The sequence below is a fragment of the Canis lupus genome, chromosome 2 (genome assembly GCF_003254725.2).
Source record: "Canis lupus dingo isolate Sandy chromosome 2, ASM325472v2, whole genome shotgun sequence".
NCBI classification, from domain to species: Eukaryota; Metazoa; Chordata; class Mammalia; order Carnivora; family Canidae; genus Canis; species Canis lupus.
Genome location: NC_064244.1, coordinates 22868465 through 22891734, shown reverse-complemented (window position 1 = coordinate 22891734; position 23270 = coordinate 22868465). Strand labels below are relative to the sequence as shown.

General features: G+C 40.0%; 1 protein-coding gene and 1 non-coding gene across 2 annotated transcripts in view; both read left to right on the top strand.

The window, feature by feature from the left end:
* Positions 1-23270, top strand: part of DHTKD1 (dehydrogenase E1 and transketolase domain containing 1) — a 52021-nt gene that overhangs the window by 12352 nt on the left and 16399 nt on the right. The window contains exons 2-10 of the mRNA XM_025445207.3: positions 1666-1821; positions 7253-7464; positions 8249-8443; positions 10474-10743; positions 14308-14479; positions 15491-15689; positions 18298-18610; positions 20034-20118; positions 20650-20789. Of these exons, the coding sequence (XP_025300992.1) occupies positions 1666-1821; positions 7253-7464; positions 8249-8443; positions 10474-10743; positions 14308-14479; positions 15491-15689; positions 18298-18610; positions 20034-20118; positions 20650-20789 (1742 nt within the window). The remainder of the gene's footprint in view (positions 1-1665; positions 1822-7252; positions 7465-8248; positions 8444-10473; positions 10744-14307; positions 14480-15490; positions 15690-18297; positions 18611-20033; positions 20119-20649; positions 20790-23270) is intronic.
* Positions 2988-3094, top strand: LOC112659122 (U6 spliceosomal RNA). Its single transcript, XR_003136196.1, has one exon. It is a non-coding gene; the product is annotated as a U6 spliceosomal RNA (small nuclear RNA).

Here is a 23270-nt window from a genome sequence, read left to right as displayed (position 1 = left end):
GTTTTATTTATTTAAATTCAATTAATTTACATATAGTGTATATTTAGTTTCAGAAGTAGAGTTCGGTATTCATCAGTTGCATTAAGACACCCAGTGCCATTCCATCACAGGCCCTCCTTAATGCCCATCATTCAACAACCCCATCCCTCCACCTCCCTCCCCTCCAGCAACTCTGTTTGTTCCCTATAGTTAACAGTCTTTTATGATTTGTCTTCCTCTCTGATTTTGTCTTGTTTTATTTTGATCTCTTCCCCTTTGATCCTCTGTTTTGTTTCTTAAATTCCATGTATGAGTGAGATCATATAATTGTCGTTCCCTGTTGACTTCTTTCCCTTAGTATAATACACTCTAGCTGCATGCACGTCATTGCAATACTACTCAGCCATCGAAGAAAAGAAAAATGTGTTTTTAAGGAGTGGCCAGTGGGGACAATGCTTTAGATGTGGTCTATCTGGATTTTAGCCATACATCCAAAAATTTCCTACTTTGTAGCACAGCAATTGAGAACTTTAATAGGGTTCAGAATAGAACCCCTGTAGCAGTTTATATGATTACCCTCCAGCCTGAAATAAATTCATTTACTGGGATTGTTTGATTAGTTTACTAGACATAATATGGAACCTCCTGTCGTATTAGTGTAAACACATTCTTTACATATTCATTTCATCTCTATTTTTCCTGTGAGCCTGCAGCAAGCCATACATTTGGCAATCCTCTGACTACAAACCCAAGCACATATGTAGCTCACTTCATTGCAATAAATGTTCATGAACGATAATTAAATGTTTCAAAATATGCTAACAATTTTCCCTGGGTTCTAAGAATAAAAACAAACTGAAAAAAATGTTCAGAAAACATTTTTCATTTTCTTGTGTGCACTCAAGAGTGGATCTGCTCATCTTCAGGGATTTGCAGTCAGTCTGTAAGGCTGCCTTGATGAACTGAAGGTGAATTGAATGTAAGCATGAAGGAATTTTTTTTTCTTCAAAGTTTGGAAGACCTTTCATGTGGAAAAGGGGAAAAAAAGCAATTTTGGGCTCAATATAAAATCACCAATTGGATTCACTGAGAGATAATGCCTCTCCTTTAAGCAGAGATGGAGGAACTGCACATTTAGGCTTTATAAAGGAGATCTTTCTTTCTTTCTTTCTTTCTTTCTTTCTTTCTTTCTTTCTTTTTTTTTTATTTGCACTATGTGTGTGACAAGATCATTTTTAAGATCTTTTTCTGGTCTAAGATTTCATGAGTCTGAAATAACTGTGACCTGGGCCTTTAAGAAACGGGGAAGGAAATGTAACATTGATTTTGTAGTTCTACTTTTTTATGTAAAATATTTAAAAATCTCAAATAATAAGAGGACTATAATTATCCCTAATCTCAGCATTTTAACAATTCTTTTCGATTTGAGGTGTTTCCTTTTACTATCTATCAATGGACATAGTTGTTTTACAAATGTGCGCTCATAGTTCTGTTCCCTTTTTTTTTTTTTCCAGTGTGTTTTCCTGGATTCCGGTAGTCTTTAATCCTGAGATATGGTGGGTGGAAGCAATGCATTAAAAATGTTTTAGGTTACAAAGGCTTCTTAGAAAAACTGGTTTTGTGTGTGTGTGTGTGTGTGGGCATTTCCTAAATTGTTTGTATTATTTTCTTTTCCATTGGAATTAGTTGATCATGGCCTTGCCAGATTGGTGACAGTATACTGTGAACATGGTCATAAAGCTGCCAAAATCAACCCCCTCTTCAGTGGACAAGCCTTGCAGGAGGATGTGCCTGAAATCCAAGCTCTTCTGTCGACCGTGCAAGGACCCTTTAATACCTCAGGTAAAGCTGGTTGAGGGACGCCTGGCAGGCTCAGCGGTTGGGTGGCTGCCTTCGGCTGCCTTCAGCTCAGGTCGTGATCTTGGGATCTGGGATTGAGTCATGCATCTGGCTCCTGAGAAGAGCCTGCTTCTCCCTCTGCCTGTGTCTCTGCTTCTCTCTCTGTGTGTCTCTCATGAATAAATAAATAAATCTTTAAAAAAAAAAAAAAGCTGGTTGACACTAGACTGTCCATGTGACAGTTAGCTGCCAACATGAGGTAGAGCTCCTTTCTCTGTTCTTGAAGAATCCACATGTCCCCCTCACCACCCCTGGGGCTGAGGCTTCCAAGGGATATGAGCTGACAGTGAGGGGCACTTTCAAGCATTGTCTAAGAGGACCTGTCTTGAGGTTCTAGAATAGTCTTTCAGTAAGACCCATTTCTTCTGAGTTTGAAAACATATTCACCAAATAAGACATACAAGTAGCCAGCAGGTGTATGGAAAGGTATTCAGCATTGTTCATCATCAAGGAAATGTAAATCAAAACCACGGTGAGATATTATCACCTCACACCTGTTAGAATGGCTGTTATAAAAAAGACATGAGATGACAAGTGTTGATGAAGATGTGGATGTGGAGAAAAGGGAGCCCTCATGCACTGCTGGTGGGAATGCAAGTAGGTATAGCTACTCTGGAAAACAATATAGAGGTTCCTCAAAAAATTAAAAATAGAAATACCGTATGATCCAATAATCCCACTTCTGAGTATTTATCCAAAGGAATTGAAATCAGGGTCTTGAAGAGTTACCTGTACTTTCATGTTTATTGTGGCATTATTACAATAACCAAAATACAGAAACAACCTAAATGTCCATCAGTGGATGAATGAATAAAGAAATGCAGTAAAGGGGCACCTGGCTGGCTCAGTTGGTAGAGCATACAACTCCTAATCTTGGGGTCATGAGTTCAAGCCCCACATTAGGCATAGAGCCTACTTTAAAAAAAAGAAAGAGAATGCAGTATGTGCACAGAATGGAATATTATTCGGCCTTAGAGAAAAGGGAATCCTGCTATTTGTGACACCATGGATGAACCTTGGGGACATTATGCTAGGTGAAATAAAACCAGTTGCAGAAGGATGGATACTACAGGATCTCACTACATGAGGAATCTCAAGTAGTCCAACTTGTGCTAGCTTCAGCAGCACAGATATTAAAACTGGAATTATACAGAGGGGGTTAGAATGGCCCTTGCACAAGAATAACCTGCAAATTCATGAAGCATTCCATATTTAAGAAAAATAATGAAATAAAATAGTCAATTCTTAGAACCCATAGAATAATGGTGCCCAAGGTCTGGGTATAGGTGGAAAAGAGAAGCTGTGGGTTAAAGGTACAAAGTTTCAATTATGAAAGATAAATAAGTATGGAGATCTTCTATACAATGGGGCCTACAGTTAACAATACTGTATTTTATACTTAAAAATTGGGTAGAAAAGAGTTATTATGTTCAGTGCTCTTTCCACAAAATAAAACAGATTATTTGAAAAATGAATAAAAAATTACAAGCCCTGAAATTAAAAAGAAAAAAACAGTCAGACTCCCATTATGTGCCACTTTACATCTATCATGTCAATTCATTCTCATACCTACTTCCTAAAGAAGTTACTGCCATCTTTATTTTACAGATAGAACAGAAACTCAGAGAATCTAAGTAACTTGTAGCTAGAAAGTGGCAGAGGTACGGTGACAACCCACATCTGCTTCCATTCTGTAGCCTGCACCCTTTCTGCCTGTTTTCTTTCACACCCTGGGAACTTAAACGAAGTTGGTGCTGGATAACCAGTCAGGATCCTGGGTTCCTACCTCATGTCATATTTTATTTTATTTTTTTGTTATTTTATTTTATTATTATTATTTTTTAAGATTTTATTTATTTATTCATGAGAGACATACAGAGAGAGAGAGAGGCAGAGACACAGGTAGAGGGAGAAGCAGGCTCCATGTACCGGGACCCTGATGTGGGACTCGATCCTAGGTCTCTAGGATCACACCCTGGGCCGAAGGCAGGCGCTAAACCGCTGAGCCACACAGGGATCCCTATTTTATTTTTTAAAATTAAATTATTTTATTTTATTTTATTTATTTATTTTAAGATTTTTATTTATTTATTCATGAGAGACACACAGAGAGAGAGAGAGAGAGAGAGGCAGAGACACAGGCTGAAGGAGAAGCAGGCTCCATGTAGTCCCAACATGGAACTCTATCCCGGGACTCCAGGATCATGCCCTGGGCTGAAGGCGGTGCTAAACCGTTGAGCCACCCAGGCTGCCCTATTTTATTTATTTTCATATTTCTTTATGACTTTTAAAGATTTTATTTTTAAGCAATCTTGACACTCAATGTGCGCTTGAACTCACAACCCCGAGATTGAGAGTCACATGCTCTTATGACTGAGCCAGCCAGATGCCCCTTTTGTCGTTTTTTTTTTAAAGTTAATGTTGGCCAATGTCCAATTCTGGTATATGCATCAATTAATGTTCTAGTAATTTTAAAAAAAATTTTTTTTTTTTTATTTATTATGATAGTCACAGAGAGAGAGAGAGAGAATGAGGCAGAGACACAGGCAGAGGAAGAAGCAGGCTCCATGCACCGGGAGCCCGACGTGGGATTCGATCCTGCGTGTCCAGGATCGCGCCCTGGGCCAAAGGCAGGCGCCAAACCGCTGCGCCACCCAGGGATCCCAATGTTCTAGTAATTTATTGCAGTGAAACGAACCACTCCAAAATATAGTGACTTTTAAGGGCACAATTTTATTATCTTGTGGTTCTAGGATTTGACTGGACTCAGCTAGGTAATTCTCAGTTGGGGTCTCTAAGACAAAATCTATGCCTCTATCATAATTTAAATGGCCCTTCAGGAATGGAAACACTTACCATTTTTATGTCATCCCTGTCTCTGTGTTGTGCCTTATTCTTGCTGAATCTGTGTACAGGTCCCTGATATAATTCTGTCAACTGATTCGTTCTTAACTTTGCATGGAATGTCCTTCTATCTCTACTTGATCAACCTATGACATTCCTGTTCATTTTTAGGATTCAATGAGCACTGACTGCTCTGTGAGGCAGAGCTACCCAGGGCTTGCTAAGGTAGAGTTCAGTATTCCCTCACCTATGCTCTCATGGTACTGTGAGTAATGCTCAACAACAGCACATCCACCAAAACAGATACAAAACTTAATATGATGTCAGAATAAGGACATCCTAAAAATATTCTCAAGTGTTCCATTCAGCATTAACCAGAAATATGAAGTTACTTATCAGAAAGTGCAACCTTGTTACTACTAGGAAAAACTACCTTTCTATATGACATAGTATAATTATTACTTGTTTATAAATTTTGCTCTGTAATGCTTAAATTTCATTTAGGAAAAAGACTTTATTTTCTTTTCTAAGTAAGGTCTAGGCACAACGTGGGGCTTGAACCCACAACCCTGAGATCAAGAGTTGCATAAAGCAGCATGCTCTACCAACTGAGCCAGCCAGGAGCCCTGGAAAAGACCATTTCTTTTCTTTTCTTTTTTTTTTTTTTTTTTTGGAAAAGACCATTTCTTAGCCATGTTTATTCCCTCAGTGTCAATACAGCTTATGGTATATAGTAGATTCTCCAAACTTGCTTATTGGACAGACAAATCTATGTTTATCTCTAACCACGTATTTGTATATCTCTTCTTTTAGAAGCATAGGTCTGCATATTTGAAATACATGTAGTTTATAAGAATACCAGAAAATGTGAGAAACAAAGCTGCATGCTTCTCTGCATTATCACATTTAATGATTTTAATTTGTTGAAAATATTAATTGGGGTAAAGTACACATAACCTTTGCCACTTTAACCATTTTTTAAATTTTATTTTAAGTAATTTCTGTACCCAATATGGGGCTTGAACTCGCAACCCTGAGGTCAGGGGTCACATGCTTGACTGATGAGCAGCCAGGCACCCCACCACTTTAACCATTTTATTTATTTTTTGGCTTTGTTTTTTTTTTTTTGTTTTTTTTTTTTATTGGTGTTCAATTTACCAACATACAGAATAACCCCCAGTGCCCGTCACCCAATCACTCCCACCCCCCGCCCTCCTCCCCTTCTACCACCCCTAGTTCGTTTCCCAGAGTTAGCAGTCTTTACGTTATGTCTCCCTTTCTGATATTTCCCACACATTTCTTCTCCCTTCCCTTATATTCCCTTTCACTATTATTTATATTCCCCACATGAATGAGAACATATAATGTTTGTCCTTCTCCGACTGACTTACTTCACTCAGCATAATACCCTCCAGTAACCATTTTAAAGTATGTAATTCAGTGACACTTAGTACATCAACAATGTTGTGCAACCATCAAGTTAGTTCCAGAACATTTTTATCACCCCAAAAGGAAATCTTGTGCCTAGTAAGCAGTTACTCCCCATTTTGTCCTCTCTCCAGCCCCTGGCAACCACTAATGGTATTTTCCATTTCTATAGATTTGCCTATTCTTGACAATCTGTGTAAATAAAGTCACCGTATGTGGCCTTTGGGGTCAGCTTTTTTCACCTAGCATAACGTTTCCAAGTTTCATCCAAATAGTAACATGAATTTGTACTTTATTCTTCCATGTGGCTGAATAATATTCCATTGTATGACTATTACATCAGGGGACATTGGGTTATTACCTATCTTATTTAATCTTAACAACCACCCCGTAAGTTGCTTTGACTGCCCTCATTTTATAGATTAAAATGCAAGGCAGAGAAGCTAAGCAACACACAAAGCAATTTCTATAACTTGAATGGTCAATCAGTATCAAAGAGCTAAAGTTTATTGTGAGAAACCATAAACAATAATAAGGTAAATGTTGGTTTGTTAAACACAGGTTGTAGGTTGATGCAAATGACTGATAATTGATTTTGTGCTAAACTATTGATATATTAAAAACCTTCCCCTTTTTTGACCAGGGGTTGGGTAGATTTCCTTTTACCTTAAAATGTTGCTTTGCTATCAATATTAAGTCACATTAAGACTGTTCAACAGTAGACACTAATTTATTGGTATTAATACGACTTGAACATTTGGGAAGGTATTTCAGATAAAGGTAGAACATCTGATTTGTAGCTATAAAGCAGATAAATGTCAGGTTTCAATTTTTAGTTTGAAATTACAATAGAATCAAAATTTAGCATAAAGCAGCTTGGCTCTGTCCTTGTGGAGAAAGATTTATATTCCTTCTGCTATTCTGACTACTTCTAGGCCTCTGACTCTATTTTGAGTTTTGCCTTTATAAAAACCTAGCTAGCCATTGATAGTGACCTGAGTTATACAGAACAAAATGCTCTGACTTGAAATAATTATTTTGGTATGTTCTGTAATAAATTACATGGTTGTTTTTAAAAATGATCCTTTGACTCCATTTTTAGGATTGTTAAACATGGGGAAGGAGGAGGCCTCTCTTGAGGAAGTCTTAGCCTATCTTAACCAAATCTACTGTGGGCAAATTTCTATTGAAACCTCCCAACTTCAGAGCCAGGAGGAGAAAGACTGGTTTGCCAAGAGATTTGAAGAACTGAAAAAAGAGACCTTTACCACAGAAGAGCGAAAACATTTGTCAAAACTAATGCTGGAATCTCAGGTATAAAAGTACCAGCTAATGTCAATGGAATAGGATGACTCAATTTCTGCAAAGATACATAAATTTCAAACAGAGGGAATTAAGTCATTTACCTCCCCCATTTACCTCACTGCCTCAACACACCAGACAATATAACATACACCACGCTGTTCTCAGTAGAAACAAGTAGATCGCCAAACAACAGAGCTATTGGTTCTCTTCAGAGTCAAAATGTTTTTTATATATTCACCTATTGACTCTCTAAAAGATTGCAAAATCCTTAAAATCTTACTTCTCTTTTTATTACCTGGAATGATCAAAGAAAACTATGCATGACAGCACTTGGTACAAATTAATGGAATTGAATCTCTCAGGGCTGTGATCGAGATGACAAGAAAACGATTCCCAGTAGTTTGGATAGTTGGATGGTTTGTAGCCTTGATGAAACAGTACTGTGGAGCCCTCTTCTCAGACTCATGGGCTGGGACGGTCAGAATCTCAGGCCCAGCCCTTGTTCTAGACGAACACATTCTTTTTATTTTTTTTCTTAGAAGAACACATACTAAGAGGCTTCCTCTGCGGCTTAGTTATTCTACAACTCATGTTATTTTCTCTGCTTTCCTGCTGGTGTCCTTGCCAAGCTTTCCTGCCACGCCCTGTCCATCTCTGGAGTGTGTCGTGAAGGGGTACCACTATAACCACTTGGAGTAATGTGGGGTCTTCCTACAACACACATAAACGTTGTGTGTCTGACTTTGGCCAGCTGTCTTCCTGCAACACATGTGTCTGCCGTGCTGTTCCATAGGAGTTTGACCACTTTTTGGCCACCAAGTTTGCCACGGTGAAGCGGTATGGGGGCGAAGGAGCTGAAAGCATGATGGGCTTTTTCCATGAGTTGCTGAAAATGTCTGCCTACAGCGGGATAACGGATGTTATTATTGGCATGCCCCACAGAGGGAGACTTAATTTATTGACAGGCCTTCTGCAGTTCCCTCCAGAGGTAAGATACTTTCTCTGATGCACAGTTGACTGTGACACAATAGAACCGATGATAATAATTCCTTGTAGAAACGCAAGTAAACATCTGTACTGTTGGTCCAAGAGGTAGCTTAATTAATGGATGGATAGATTTCGTGTTTGGGTTGCTTTTCTGTGTATTCTTATATGCATCCTTTCTTCTCTCAGGGAAGTCAAAGGTTAGTTTGGTTTCTTGCAGATGATATGAATGGATTACTTCTGCTCTTTGAAGCACACTTTCCTGATTTCATAAAAATTGTTCAAACAAACATTAAGATCTGTGCGATTATTTATAATTTTACCTTCCAAGAAGTCCATTCTACCTTCCATTTATGTGCAGGGTTTATACTTAACATATTGTACTAAAGCTACTAATGCATTTTTATCCTGGGAGACCACCCACGGGAATGGTTTTATAGATAATTGGATTTTGGTGTCCCTGCTCCATCCAACTCAAAAGCCTTGAGAGTCAAGGCTGCAGATTTTATGTCCGGGAACATCAGAGCGACTTGGAATTTAATCAGATCGTGGCTACTGTGTATGACTAAACCTCACTTCTGATCTTGGCCAGGAGATTAAAAGTAATTGTAAATGTTAAAGGGACTGTGAGAGGTAATGGAGTGAATAGAGCCTATGGAAGGAGGTGTTACCCATAAACCATTAGAAAATATAATACGACGTCGTGTCTCAGAGCCAAGCATTACCACTACTACTCGTACCTCAGTTTTTCTGATGCCAAGAAATTGATAATCAACCTTTCAAAGACAAATGCTTTCCAAAAGGCAGACTACGACAGAATAAAACGATTGACAGGTGGAGGCATGTGCTTAAACACAGGCAGAAATCCCTGAACCACAAATTGCATTCCTAAATTATTGCAGACAAAAACATGACTCAAAGGTGCTGAATTATAAATGCTCATATTTGTGAGCAACGTGGATGTACCCACACTCTAATTATGTGTGCTTCTATAGGTCAGTAAGCAGCTTTTGGGTCATCCAAACCATTTGGATAAATGAGGATAGCATGCTATTTTTGGTAATCACCTTGGCTTAAGACCCGGCTTTGACCTAGCCAAGGACCTTGAACAATTTTGATAATTCCTCTTGCTTATGCATTTTTAAGATGGGTAGTAACATTATGTCTCGAAGTAGAGTATGAAAATGAAATGAAGTCCTTTGAGAATTGAACAGTAGAATTTTTTAGGTGAGACTTGAACTAATAGATGTGTGTCATCTTGTGTCTAAATGGGATTAAGTTCTATTCTATCATTTTCTTTTTAAAAAGATTTTATTGGGACTCCTGGGGGGTCAGTGGTTGAGAGTCTGCCTTTGGCTCGGAACATGGTCCTAGGATCAAGTCCTGCATCAGGCTCCCCTCAAGGAGCCTGCTTCTCCATCTGCTTATGTCTCTGTCTCTCTCTCTCTGTGTCTCTCATGAATAAATACAATCTTTAAAAAAAATGATTTTATGTGTTTAATTGAGAGAGAAAGAGAGCACGAGTGGTGGGGAGGGGCAGAAGAAGAAGAAGTAGACTTCTCATTTAAGCAGGGAGCTTGATGTAGGGCTCAGTCCCAGGACCCTGGGATCATGACCTGAACCAAAGGCAGACACTTAACGAACTGAGACACTCAGGCACCCCTTTCCTGTTTACCTTTAACAAGATTCATAAAAAGTCCTTTTGGAGAATATATTCTAACAGGTATATTTAAGAAAAATTATTTTGCATGTAGCAAGGCAGAGGTAACTATCCTACATCGTACTACCTAGCTTACTATCTACATGTCTAACTAGTCATGTTGAGATCTTTTCAAAGTGTTGGTATTTCATTTGATGGTGAAGATCTCTAAAGTTTGAAGTTTGTACCTTTCTTTTTAAAGAATACATGGTGATAATAGTTATACAAACATAAGTGTCAAAGTTTTTTTAATTGTATGGTTTAAATTAACCACCTCTTCTCTGGTCTCCATTGTGATAAAAAGACATTTTTTCTTGTATATTTATTCATAATAGCTGATGTTCCGTAAAATGAGAGGCCTAAGTGAATTTCCGGAAAATGTTTCAGCCACGGGAGATGTCCTATCTCACTTGACCTCCTCGGTTGACCTGGACTTTGGCGCACACCATCCCCTCCACGTGACCATGCTGCCTAACCCCTCACACCTGGAAGCCGTCAACCCTGTGGCTGTCGGGAAGACTCGTGGCAGGCAGCAGTCTAGACAGGATGGAGACTATTCTCCAGACAGTTCAGCTCAGCCTGGGGACAAAGTCATTTGCTTACAGGTACTTGTAGCTTCAGGAAGTAAAGCCAGAGGTTGGGGAGACCAGGAGGAAGGTAAGCCCAGGCTGGTAGTTCTTAAAGAAGGTGGTGGTCGTTTGAGATGAAATTGAGATGAACTTTTGGGAAAAGAAGATTCCAGGCTTGTTTTTAAAAATTAACAGCAGACATGATGTCTAGTCTCAAAGCAACTGGCTTTACTGAGGTTTCACTGTGTTTTGTTTTATTTTGTTTTCTTGAGTTGTGAGTTATTTAAGGAGGTATCAACTGGTATCCCTGATGCTTTTCAGAGGACAGATGTCATTACTCCTAGGAAACTACCTGGTATTCATGTATCTAACAAGTCTTGCTTGTTTCTTTTATAATAAAGATCTTGGGGCATCTGGGTGGCTCCATAGATTAAGTATCCAACTCTTGATCTCAGCTCAGGTCTTGACTTCAGGGTTGTGAGTTCAAGCCCCAAATTGGGCTCTATGCTGGGTGTGAGCCTACTTAAAAAAATAAAATAAATAAATAAATAAATAAATAAATAAATAAAAATAATAAAACAAAATAAAGGTCTTTGGCATTAACGCGTCAAGTACAAATTATTAGTGTGGCTCTTGTGTCCTTTACCTGCCCACCCCAGTCTTTTGTAACCCATCAGCCTAGGGGTTTGGGCTGTGGGTCACTTTGGTTTTCTATGAGTATTCATTTAAATATGAACTTTTAACTACTGGGCAGTAGTTAATTCTGAGTATCAGTAACTGAGTTGTTAAACCCCAGAGGAATAGGTAAATCTATAAGGCAGAAAAATATTTGGCTACCTACATGAATAAGAGCTGTATCTTATTCATGTTAATTTTTCATGCACCAGAAATATATAGTAGGTAAATAGCTGGTAGGCAGCATTGCATTTGTCTATAGAATGGTATTTTGAAATAGAAATGTTGTTAGCCAACATTCTCTTTACCTTTCACTTGACTTAATTCATGTTACTCTAAAATATTTCAGTCACTCGCATTTACCCAGTGCATTAAGCAGGTCTTAACATGGACTTCAGGAGTAAGAGGTGGACATGGCATTTTCTTTAAAGTGACGAGAAATTGAGTGCCCTCTTTTGTCTACTTTGTGTTACAAAATTATTTTGCCCTGCTGTGTCTGTACATGTCTTGCCTTGTTCAAGGACACAATTCTGATTTCTTGTGAAAACTCTAAATTTGGAGCCCATAAAAGTGTGGTGGGTGAGATTCTGGATGCTACTTTTTCTGCCTGTCTTCTTCTGTTTATCTGGGTCCTGAACCCTGTGAAAGTAGATTGTCATTTATACCGTGTTTGGCTAAGTAGCTTCCACCTCACCTAGCATTTGTGTGTTTATGGACCCTCACTCCTAAAAAGCTTTATGGGGCATGGTGGAGTGGTTTCTCTTCCGATTTAAGAAGAAAGTAAAATTAGCAAATGGCACATGTGTGCTCTAGTGCCAAGAATCTAAAGACCATGATAAAATGATGCAAGTTATGAACAGATGTTATGTTCTTTTTTTGGAAAATTTTTGTTTGAGTATAGTTGACACCAGATGTTATGTTCTTTTTCCTTTTTAGAGAGGGAGTGTGTTGGGGGGGGGGGGCAAGGAGGGCCCGAGGCGGAAGAAGAGAGAGAAAATCTTAAGCAAGCTCCACACTCAGTGCTGGGCATGGAGCCTGGTACAGGGCTTGATCCCACAACCCTGAGATCATGACGTGAGCCAAAGTCAAGAGTCAGATGCTTAACCAACTGAGCCACCCAGGTGTCCCCCTCCCCAGTGTTATATTCTTATCAATGCCTCTACTGTAACATTTTTGTAAAGGAGCAGAAGAGGCACACATCCCTCCCTCTTCCTTGCTTTATTGAACTACTCTTACATCACTACCGCCTAGAAATCCCATCAGCAAGGAGGAGTGTTCAGATGCCAGGAGTCCCTGGACCCTGTGGCTAAGGGTTGGACTTTACAGTGTAGCATGGTGCAGAAAAGACAAAGACCATGGAACCAAGAAGGCTTGAGTTCAAATCCTGGCTTTGCTGCTTTCTGGCTTAGTGTACTTGGTTCTGTTGCCTAGATTCTCTGTATCTCATAGGTCAATGGGAGTACATTACATTCCTCATAGTGTTCTGAGAATTAAATGAGAGCGTGTACATAAGTTCCTTGATCCAGGAGGAAGACTTGGAGAGGTGGAGAAACAAGTAGGAAAAAACCCCAGAGGTATTATAGAAGCCCCAGCGACTAGTCCAAAGTGAAATATACACTGTTAGTGAGCCTGGGTTTTCTCATCTGTGAAAAGAACAGTTGTGACATCCTTATCTGGTTCCCCAACCTGGCTGTTGAGTGGATTAATGCTGTAGAGATAATGTAGGGGTAGGCTATTACTAGATATAGATACTCCAAAATGGGACTCATACCTATAGACTCCTAGCCAAGGGAAGGTGTGGACTGGAAATGTCACGCAAAGGAGTGCTTCCTTTTTTAGCCAAAACATTCTATTTACATAAAAATAACTATTTTAAAGATATTTTCAATGTCCTTTTAACAAATCTACTCAAAGTATTCCTTCTTCACTCATATTTAGGTCTTCTGTTATTGTTAGAGTCACAATGGTTATCTTGTTAGGGCTTCTCAGATCATTTTCTTCTTTAATCCAGCATTTTGACTGTTTATGATAATAGAGTTTTATCTAATTTACTTTTTACTGCAGTATATTTGACAACATTACATAAATTTAAGGTGTATAAGATTTTGTTGGTTTGACAGGTAATTGCCTTTTAGCCTGAAGTCAGTAGAACTCATACCTTCTTCTAAGATCTTCCAAGATCTACCATTCATTTATTATTTGCTTTTAACTTTCCTAAAAAAGATTTCCTCTTTTCTCTACCACTTTCTGTCTGTCAGGTTTTGTGATAATATTGTGATCTAACAGACTTCAAATGTTCTGGATGTTGTGTGGTAGTATTTTGTTGGTTCCTCAAAGCATCCTCTCACTTACCTGTGATAAATTTTCCTCCCTGCCTCCTCTCTTTGCTGTCACATCATCCTCTTTAATAAAGTTCACAGCGGTGGCCAGCACACCTAGTGGGGACCAGGCGATGCAAGCTGCACACAGACTTTTCAGGGGCAGGATGATTGAGGAAGAGAGAGGGTTCAAAGCTGTGCACTCTTCCTCATGTCTTGCAGGCTGTTTTCATGAAAATTGTACTGGAGCTGATTTTCCTTCTGTACCTCCAATAGCCCTTCCTTCTGCGGTGCTGCTGTGTGTTCTAGAATGTTGATGGGTATATCAGAAGTGATGGGTGTGAGTGACAATGTGGGGATAGGTAGAGTAAATAACCTGGTGGCCACAAGAGGAGAAAGGCTTTGAAACCTGCTTGAGGTCAACCTAATCATTCTAGAAAATCCTATACAGAACCAGCAGAATTTGGGGAGGGCAGGGGAGCAGGGAGAGAGAGCATGGTTGTTTTTTATTCCTGTTACTATTGGAAAACAATTTATTCCAAATTGGGAACATAAATTTCTACACCCCTTATGAGTTCATTTTCTCGTTTTCTCCTCCATGATTTAGGTTCACGGTGATGCTTCTTTCTGTGGTCAGGGGATTGTCCCCGAAACATTTACGCTGTCTAATCTCCCACATTTCAGAATTGGTGGGAGTGTCCATCTGATTGTCAATAACCAGCTGGGTTATACCACTCCTGCAGAAAGAGGAAGGTCTTCCTTATACTGCAGTGATATCGGTATGTAAAATAGGGAGGCAGCCCTAGATCAACATCTAGTTCACTCGGAAGAGTGAATCTTGCTGGTTATCCCATTTTAAATTTTGGATCAGCTATGGTCAGTAGTTACCAACAGTGTTATTAATATTCCTTTAAAAGTGTGAGTGTGATCTTTGAACCCAAGGAAATAAGACAAGAATGGAACTGAGAAGGTGTCATCTCAAATGGCCCAAGTACCCAGTTGAGTGATCTGGTGAAAACCAAAGATCAACACAGTTGGTACTATACCAGGGTACTTGTCTTTAGGAGATTCAGACCTGGGGTACCCAAGACCTTAGTCAAGAAGGATATGTTCAGTAAGTGAATTTGGCTAAGTGGTCTTGGTTAAAAAATCAGATGTGATGAAGCAAAGTTGACTTGTTTTACCTTGGAAATTGGCAGTTTTAAGACAAAGGCAGGGCTTTTTTACCCATTACCCAGTTCACAGAGTTACAAAAACTATTAGTTGGTAGGAATAGTTGTACCCAGACCCTGGCTTGGATGCCTTTTGGGCTCTCTATGTGAATTTTCTTTTAAAGTTCATTTATTTTTAAGCACACTCTATACCTGATGTGAGGCTCAGACTCATGACCCCAAGATCAGGAGTCACATGCTCCTCCAACTGAGCCAGCCAGAGGTCCCTATCTATTTGAAATTTTTGTGATTAGTTTGTTAGAGATACCAGAAGCACATTCTAGGACTTTTTTTGTTAACTCATGTATGCTTTACATCACTAATAGGTAGGAGCTATTATTCCAGTTTTATAGATAAGAAAACTGAGATTCCTAAGTTTACCAAGGTCACAGAGTAAGTCGCAGAGCTGGGACATGACCTCTTTCCTGTCACCTGGACTCCAAATTATGGGTTCTTAACAACCCAGCCAAACCACCTCTGAGTATGTGGGCTGCCTCCCCACACAGGCAATAGGACTTGGAGGTGGGCTAATGTCGCTTGGGGTTAGCTGGCTGGTTTCATCTGTCTTCTCTGCCTCAGGGAAGCTTGTGGGCTGCGCCATCATCCATGTCAATGGAGATAGCCCAGAGGAAGTGGTCCGTGCCACACAACTGGCTTTTGAATACCAGCGCCAGTTCCGGAAGGATGTGATTGTTGATTTGTTATGCTATAGGCAGTGGGGCCACAACGAGCTGGACGAGCCCTTCTTCACCAACCCAGTCATGTATAAAATCATCAGGTACAACTATAGACATTTGTTGAAGGTCCCCTTGCCCCCATAGTGCTCACATTATTTTTACTATTTTTATTAGACACTCTGAGGTAGGGTGACCAACTCCCTGGGTGGCCTAGCACACAGAACTTTCAGTGCTAAAACTGGAAGAGTCTTGACCAAACTGGTATGGTCATACTATGGGTCCTACGAGAGCTCCTCATATTCTTCAAACTCTACACGTTTGCTCAATGAATGAACGAAGGCCATTTACCAACCTCATTTGCAGATGGGAGACTAAGGTAGTAGGAGACTAAGCCCAAAACCCAAAGCTACTTGTTATGCCCTTGACAGGACCGAAAACCGGTCCTCCAGGACTTACTCGGTGCCTTGGCAAGAGGTAACATGATGGATTGTAAGGAATCTTGAGAAACATGCTGTCCAATATGAAAGCCACCACCATACATGGCTACTGAACACTTGAAATGTGGCCAGTCCTCCTGGAGATGGCCTGTAAGTGTAATATACACACCAGATTCCAAAGACTCCCTCTGACAAAAAGAATGTAAACTATCTCAATAGTTATTTTTAATGTTGATAAAGTATTGAAGTGACCATATTTTGCATATATTGAGTTGAATCAATGTTACTAAAATTAATTCCACCTGTTTTTTTTAAACCTTTACTCAGATGACCACTAAGAAAGTTTTTTTTTTTTTTATAAATTTTTATTTATTATTTATGATCGTCAGAGAGAGAGAGAGAGAGAGGCAGAGACATAGGCAGAGGGAGAAGCAGGCTCCATGTACCGGGAGCCCGACGTGGGATTCGATCCCAGGTCTCCAGGATCGCGCCCTGGGCCAAAGGCAGGCGCCAAACCGCTGCGCCACCCAGGGACCCCAAGAAAGTTTTAACTACACATTGGCTCAGGCTACATTTCTATTGGACAGTGCTGGGGCAGAGGGTTAATGTGACAGAGAGGAATATATTACTTGGGAATTTCCTTTCTTGATACTAGAAAGTACAACAGAGCCCCTTCCCCACTTTATTTCCTCATAGATATAAATGGAAGCAGAAAAATAAATTGGGTGACATTTTACAGGTCTTTCTGGATACAGGTAGTGAACTGCTTTTGGAAGAATAAATCTGGGTTCTCTGTTTTTTGTTTTTTAAAGCTTTTACTTATTTATTCATGAGAGACACAGAGAGAGAAGCAGAAACACAGGAAAAAGGAGAAGTAGCCTCCCTGCGAGGAGCCCCGGCCTGTGGTACCCAATTCCCAACCCCGGAATCACAACCTGAGCCACAGGCAGACACTCAACCACTAAGCCACCCAGGCATCCCTGAGTTCTGTTTGAATTCAGCTGCTGAGTGGCCTGATGTGGCTCAGGGCCTCATTAAAAAAATAAATAAATATCTGGCTTACTTCTCACTCTTGTCAGGACTAAATACAATAAAGTATGTGAGCAAACTTTGTAGTTTAAAGTATTCCGTGAACGTAGAGTGGCCTTATTATTGTTATTAAACTGAGGTACTGATTATTATAGTAACTGGATTACTAAAGCCACCTGAAATAGATGTTGGTAACTTTGAGTTCAATACTTTTTGAAATAAAGGGGTGGGTAGACAATGTAGGTTAGTCTTATAAAGAATAACTGTCCAGAATGTGTCAATTTATAGGGAAACTCTACTAATTACTTCTGCCTTGATGTAGATGAAAGCTTAAAAAGATGAATTTGTTTTTTTGTTATTGTTTGCAAGAGGTTATTACTCACTATTGCCTTAAAAAAAAGTGAGGTAGGGGCACCTGGGTGGCTCAGTCAGTTAAATGTCTGCCTTCAGCTCAGGTCATAATCTTAGGGTCCTGGGATTGAGCCCCACATCGGGCCCCCTGCTCAGCGGGGAGTCTGTTTCTCCCTCTGCCTGCCCCATCTGCTTGTGAGGCTCTTGAATGAATGAATGAATGAATGAATAATTAAATAAATAAATAAATTCTTAAAACAAAAAGGTATTGGAGTGAGAATTCCATAACATGAAATGGATTGTGTTGAAGTGAACAATTCAGAGGCTTTTAGTACATTCACAATGTTGTGCAACCACTCCCTCTTTCTAGTTCCTGACATGTCCTGTGTGCCTTTTTTTAAGATTTATTGATTGATTGATTGATTGATTGATTGATTTTTAGAGGTATTATTTATTTATTCATGACAGAGAGAGAGAGAGAGAGAGAGAGGCAGAGACACAGACAGAGGGGAAAGCAGGCTCCATGCAGGGAGCCCGACGTGGGACTCGATTCCTGGTCTTCAGGATCATGCCCTGGGCTGAAGGCGGCGCTAAACCGCTGAGCCACCTGGGCTGCCCAATATTTTATTTATTTATTCATAAGAGACACAGACAGAGACATTGGCAGAGGGAGAAGCAGGCTCCGTGCAGGAACCCTGATGTGGGACTGGATCCCAGGACACCGGGATCATGACCTGAGCCAAGGGCAGATGCTCAACCACTGAGCCACCCGGGCACCCCCCACTTGCCTTGTTTATAGTGATGATGCTCTGTAATACCTTTGACAATGACTGTATCTGTCACTCTTTGATTTTTACAAATCAGATTGACTTTTCTCCCGTTTCTTGGCCAGAGCCCGAAAGAGCATCCCAGACACCTATGCAGAGCACCTGATTGCCAATGGACTCATGACCCCAGAAGAGGTGTCAGAAATCAAAGCCTCCTACTATGCAAAGTTAAATGATCATTTAACTCACATAGACCACTACAACCCCCCGGCCACCAACCTGCAGGCGCACTGGCAGGGCCTGGTCCAGCCACAAGCTTGCATCACCACGTGGAACACGGGTGTGCCCCTCGATCTCCTGCGGTTTATTGGCAGGAAGTCTGTGGAGGTGCCAGAGGAACTCCAGATGCACAGTCACCTTTTGAAGATGTACGTTCAGGTAGGGAGCATTAAAATTTCTGGCTATTGTTTGTCTTGTACAGCAAAGAAATTGGCCTTGATCTGTCTTTTCAGTTGGCTAATGATTTTGACAATCACTTATTGTATGTCACTAGGTTCTGGGAACTGATCCTAGGGGTGTTTTGGTACTGATAGTCATCTAACTTGGACTTGTCCACTTTTCCTCCATTCTTTCTTCTTCCCTTCATACACACATACATGTTTTGGTACTGATACTCCATTCAGATTTTGCCTATTTCTCATTTTCCTCCTTTTATTTATTCATACATGTTTAATGCATGACATTCACATGTACTACATGTATATCATCCAAAATACAGCTGTACTGGAATGCCTGTTTTGATTTTTCTGACCAGTGAGCAGAAAATGCTTTTTGGGGGGAGGGGTAGCATAAACAAAAATAAATAAAAATCAACACGCACATCTCCAAAGGCAACCATTTAGACCCTAATACACGTTGCAGTTTTACATATTGTCTCATGTTAAATATAATAGCTTTTTTTTTCTTTAAGATTTTATTTATTTATTTGAGAGAGAGAGACAGAGATAGCATGAGTGGAGAGGAGAGGGAGAAGCAGAGTCCCCACTGAGCAGGGAGCCCGACATGGGGCCTGATCTCAGGACCCTGTGATCATGACCCGAGCCAAAGGCAGATGCTCAACTGACTGAGCCACCCACGCGCCCCTCATATTAAATATATTGAAGTTTTGGTTTGCATGGGCCTCGGAAGTTTCCCAGAACATGGGACTCTCCATGCTGAAGACAGAGGAGCAAGAAGCTAAAGGCCTTTCTTAAGCTTGAACAAGGCACTGTCCTCTGGATGATCTTTACAACACTAGCTTCATTTTTAGGTTTTTATTATATATAAAGAGACTTTTAAAAAAATATTTATTTATTTGAGGTAGGGGGGAAGGGGTTGAGGGAGAGAATGTCCAAGCAAACTCCCGCTGAGCGGGGAGCCCGTTGCAGGGCTCGATCTCACAATGAATGAGATCATGACCTGAGCCAAATCTAAGAGTCAGATGCCTTACCAACTGAGCCACCCAGGCGCTCCAGGTACAGAGATCCTTAAAACAATCTATGCACTTACCATCCAGCTAAGGAACTAAAATATTAGTACAGTTCCCCTCGTGCCCTCCCTGGAGCCATTTCCTCCCCATGCACAGGTTAACCACTAACCGGAGTGCCTGCTTATTGTGCCTGTTTGAAAACCTACAACTGTGACCATCCTCTTACATTTCCTTCTGCACTTTCTCTTTTACTTAACATTACGATTTTGATACTTCCATTGTTGCATTACATTTTTTGTCCTCCGTGTGAAAAAGAGGGTAGACTCTTAAAAATGTCTTTTTTCTTTCTCATTCCATTTTTTTTTCTTTTTTTTTTCATTCCATTTTTTGCAGTCCAGACTGGAGAAAGTGATGGATGGAACAAAGGTAGACTGGGCCACAGCAGAAGCTCTTGCCTTGGGCTCATTACTTGCTCAGGGTAAGAAGTTTCTGTTTAGCTGCACAGCTGGCAGGGGATGCTCTGTGTGACATTTGTTATATGTGACTCCCGTGGTTTTGAATTAGAACTATCTCCTGTCGTTTTCATTGACTAGAGAGGTTCTAAACTTTTCTTACTCGACAATGTTATTTTTATTTAATCTTAGTATAACTCATGTTGGTAACCTTCATCAGAGAAAGACTACAGAACATTTCTTGCTGGGAAACAAAGGGCTCTGTGAGGGATAAATTGGAAAGATATTTTCCTCTAAAAATTGTAGAGCAAATGATGTCTTTCTGTTCTTGTATAATCTCATCTTCCACAGACTTTTGAGTATAGGACAGGTATATTTTATTTTTTTACTTTAATTTTTATTTTTGGACAGGTATATTTTAATAAGGGAATGTCTTTGCTAAGGAAAATTCTCAGGATGAGCTGATGTATGGGAACTGAGGGTCATCATGCCTTGTTAATGCTTAGGTTATTCATTGGAATCTGGATTTTTCTTTTATCCTTATTTGTTTGCTTAAGGTTTTAATGTCCGTCTGAGTGGGCAGGATGTTGGCCGTGGAACTTTTAGTCAGAGGCATGCGATGGTGGTTTGCCAGAAGACCGATGACACCTTTATTCCCCTGAACCATATGGACCCTAATCAGAAGGGGTTTCTAGAGGTAGGATGTCTTTTTCATCTACTGTAAAACCTAGGTGCTGATAATTATACTTACAGGATTCTTTCTTTCTTTCTTTTTTTCTTTTTTTTAATTCATGAGAGACACACAGAGGGAGGCAGAGACATAGGCAGGGGGAGAAGCAGGCTCCCTGTGGGGAGCACGATGTAGGACTTGATCCCAGGACTCCAGGATCATGACCTGAGCCAAGGGCAGATGCTCAACCACTGAGCTACTCAGGTGCCCTATAGTTACAGGATTTAAAAAAAAACTAGAAACATATGTCAGCAACTTTGGATTCAAACTTATTTTTTTTCCAATTAGTTTTCAATTCCAGTATACTAACATGGTGTTATTAGTTTCAGGTGTACAAAAAAAATAGTGATTCAGCACTTCCATATCTAGATAATCATACTCTTAATCCTTTCACTTATTTCACTCATCCCCCATTCTCCCATCCACCCCTCCCCAACCACTCCTCAACCCCCATCCACTTATCCACCTGTCCCCCTCATCCTCCTATCCCCCCATCCACCTCCTCCCCATCCACCCATCCACCTCCGCTCTTGTAACAACCAGTTTGTTCTCGAAGAGTCTGGTTTTTTTTGTTTCTCTTTCTTTTCATTCGTTTCTTTTGTTTCTTAATTTTACACATGAGTGAAATCATATGGTATTTGTCTTTCTCTGACTGATTTATTTCACTTAGCCTTATACCCTCTAGATTGTACTCAGCCATAAAAAAGAATGAAATCTTGCTATTTGCAACAACATGGGTTCGATCCTTTTTGAAATAAAGGGTGCTGAGTGGGTGGAGAATGTAGGTCTATACACTTGGAATGCAAGCAATGCACTAGTTAGTGAGTAGACTAGAGCTATCTTACTCTAGCTACTTATCTGTAGTCATATAAATGTCAAACAGATGTTCATTTTCTCAATCCAAAATTGACATTATAATCTGTGTGTTGCTGAATTCATTAAAGTAAGCTGAGCAAGTGGACAATAAGCCAATATTTCTTGCCTGTTAAAAAAAAAAAAGCCCTGCTTTTTAAAAAAAAAAAAAAAGCCCTGCTTCAGTCAGTAGAGCATGAAGCTCTTGATCTTTGGGTCATGAGTTCAAGTGCCACAGCAGGCATAGAGCTTACTTTAAAAAAATGTCCAGCTTTCTCAAGATTACTTTATTTTTTAAGGTTTGGTGGGCTTGATGAATATATCTATTACCATGTGTTTCTATGTGCTAGTCCCTGAGCTATTCTATAGGGTCAAAGGCTAATGAGACCCTGGGTCTTTCATTTTTATGAAGACTGGGTCTTTTCATTTTTATCTCTCTGACAACTAGCATAATGCCGGGCATATAATGTTTATTAAGATAAATTATCCTTCAAGGTATGCTTAGTGTCATGTCATCTTTTTTCCTACTCTAGTCATTTGTTTGAGTATAATCTTGAGTTTACTGATATTCAATATTTTAAAAAATTCACTTGTCAAAAGCAAGATTCCAGGACAATTACTTAAAAGGACATGAAGCTCATCTTTACTTTAGTCTAAAATCTACCCCTGGATCAAGTCAGGTTGGTGATCTAGATATTGAAATCTTAAGGATCACCCCCTGGCCCCAGTGTCTTTTATTGAATTGTGACTTGTTATGTAGTATCAGTTCATTTTGAATATTACTATTTAGAAAGCCCCAAGTAAATGCCTTGCATCTGTTATGAAGATGCTGTCAAAGATTTCATTAATTTTCTGATGCCATGTCCTTTATATGAAGACCCTCGCAGGAACTCCTGCTTGCTTGTCGTACTGAGAGTGGTTGCAGTTCACTGAGGAGTAGCTTGTCTTTATCGTGTATGCTTCATGATTTCTGCAATTGTGCAGCATTCCCCTATCAGCAATGGCTCTCAGGAAGGGGCGGGGGCCATGGTACCCTTGGTAACTATAGGTCACTAGGTTGTCTTTCCCCTCTGTTGTATGTCTCAATCTTTATCTTTTTTCTCTCTGCTTACATTTACATGATCACATTGTATATCTGGTATGTTGTGAGCCATCTCAAAAGCATTTTGGAATAAATAAAAGCAATAAATTCAAGAAATGAAGGTAGATGTTATACAAGCGTGCAAAGTACATGAATGCACATGTGAAGGTCAGAGAGTCTACTTGGGAAGTCAGGAGAAGCTTGGGGAGGAAGCCAGATTTGAGCTGGGGCTAGAAGGACATGAGGAGTTGCCCAATCTGATGCATGTAGGGAGAACTATTCCAGGTGGGCACAATAGTACATACAAAACCTGTGAAGTAAGAGGATGGGAACTCCAAATAGCTTCATGTGACTGGAGGTTAAGCTGCAAAGTGGGTACAGGAGTAAGGAAGAGGAGACTGGCCAGACTCCTTGCATTATGAAAGACTTAGAATATTATGTAAGCTGGAAACCTTGGAGGAATTTTGAGCAGGTGATCAAGATTTGTATCAGAAAGAGCCCTCCTGACCGAGCTA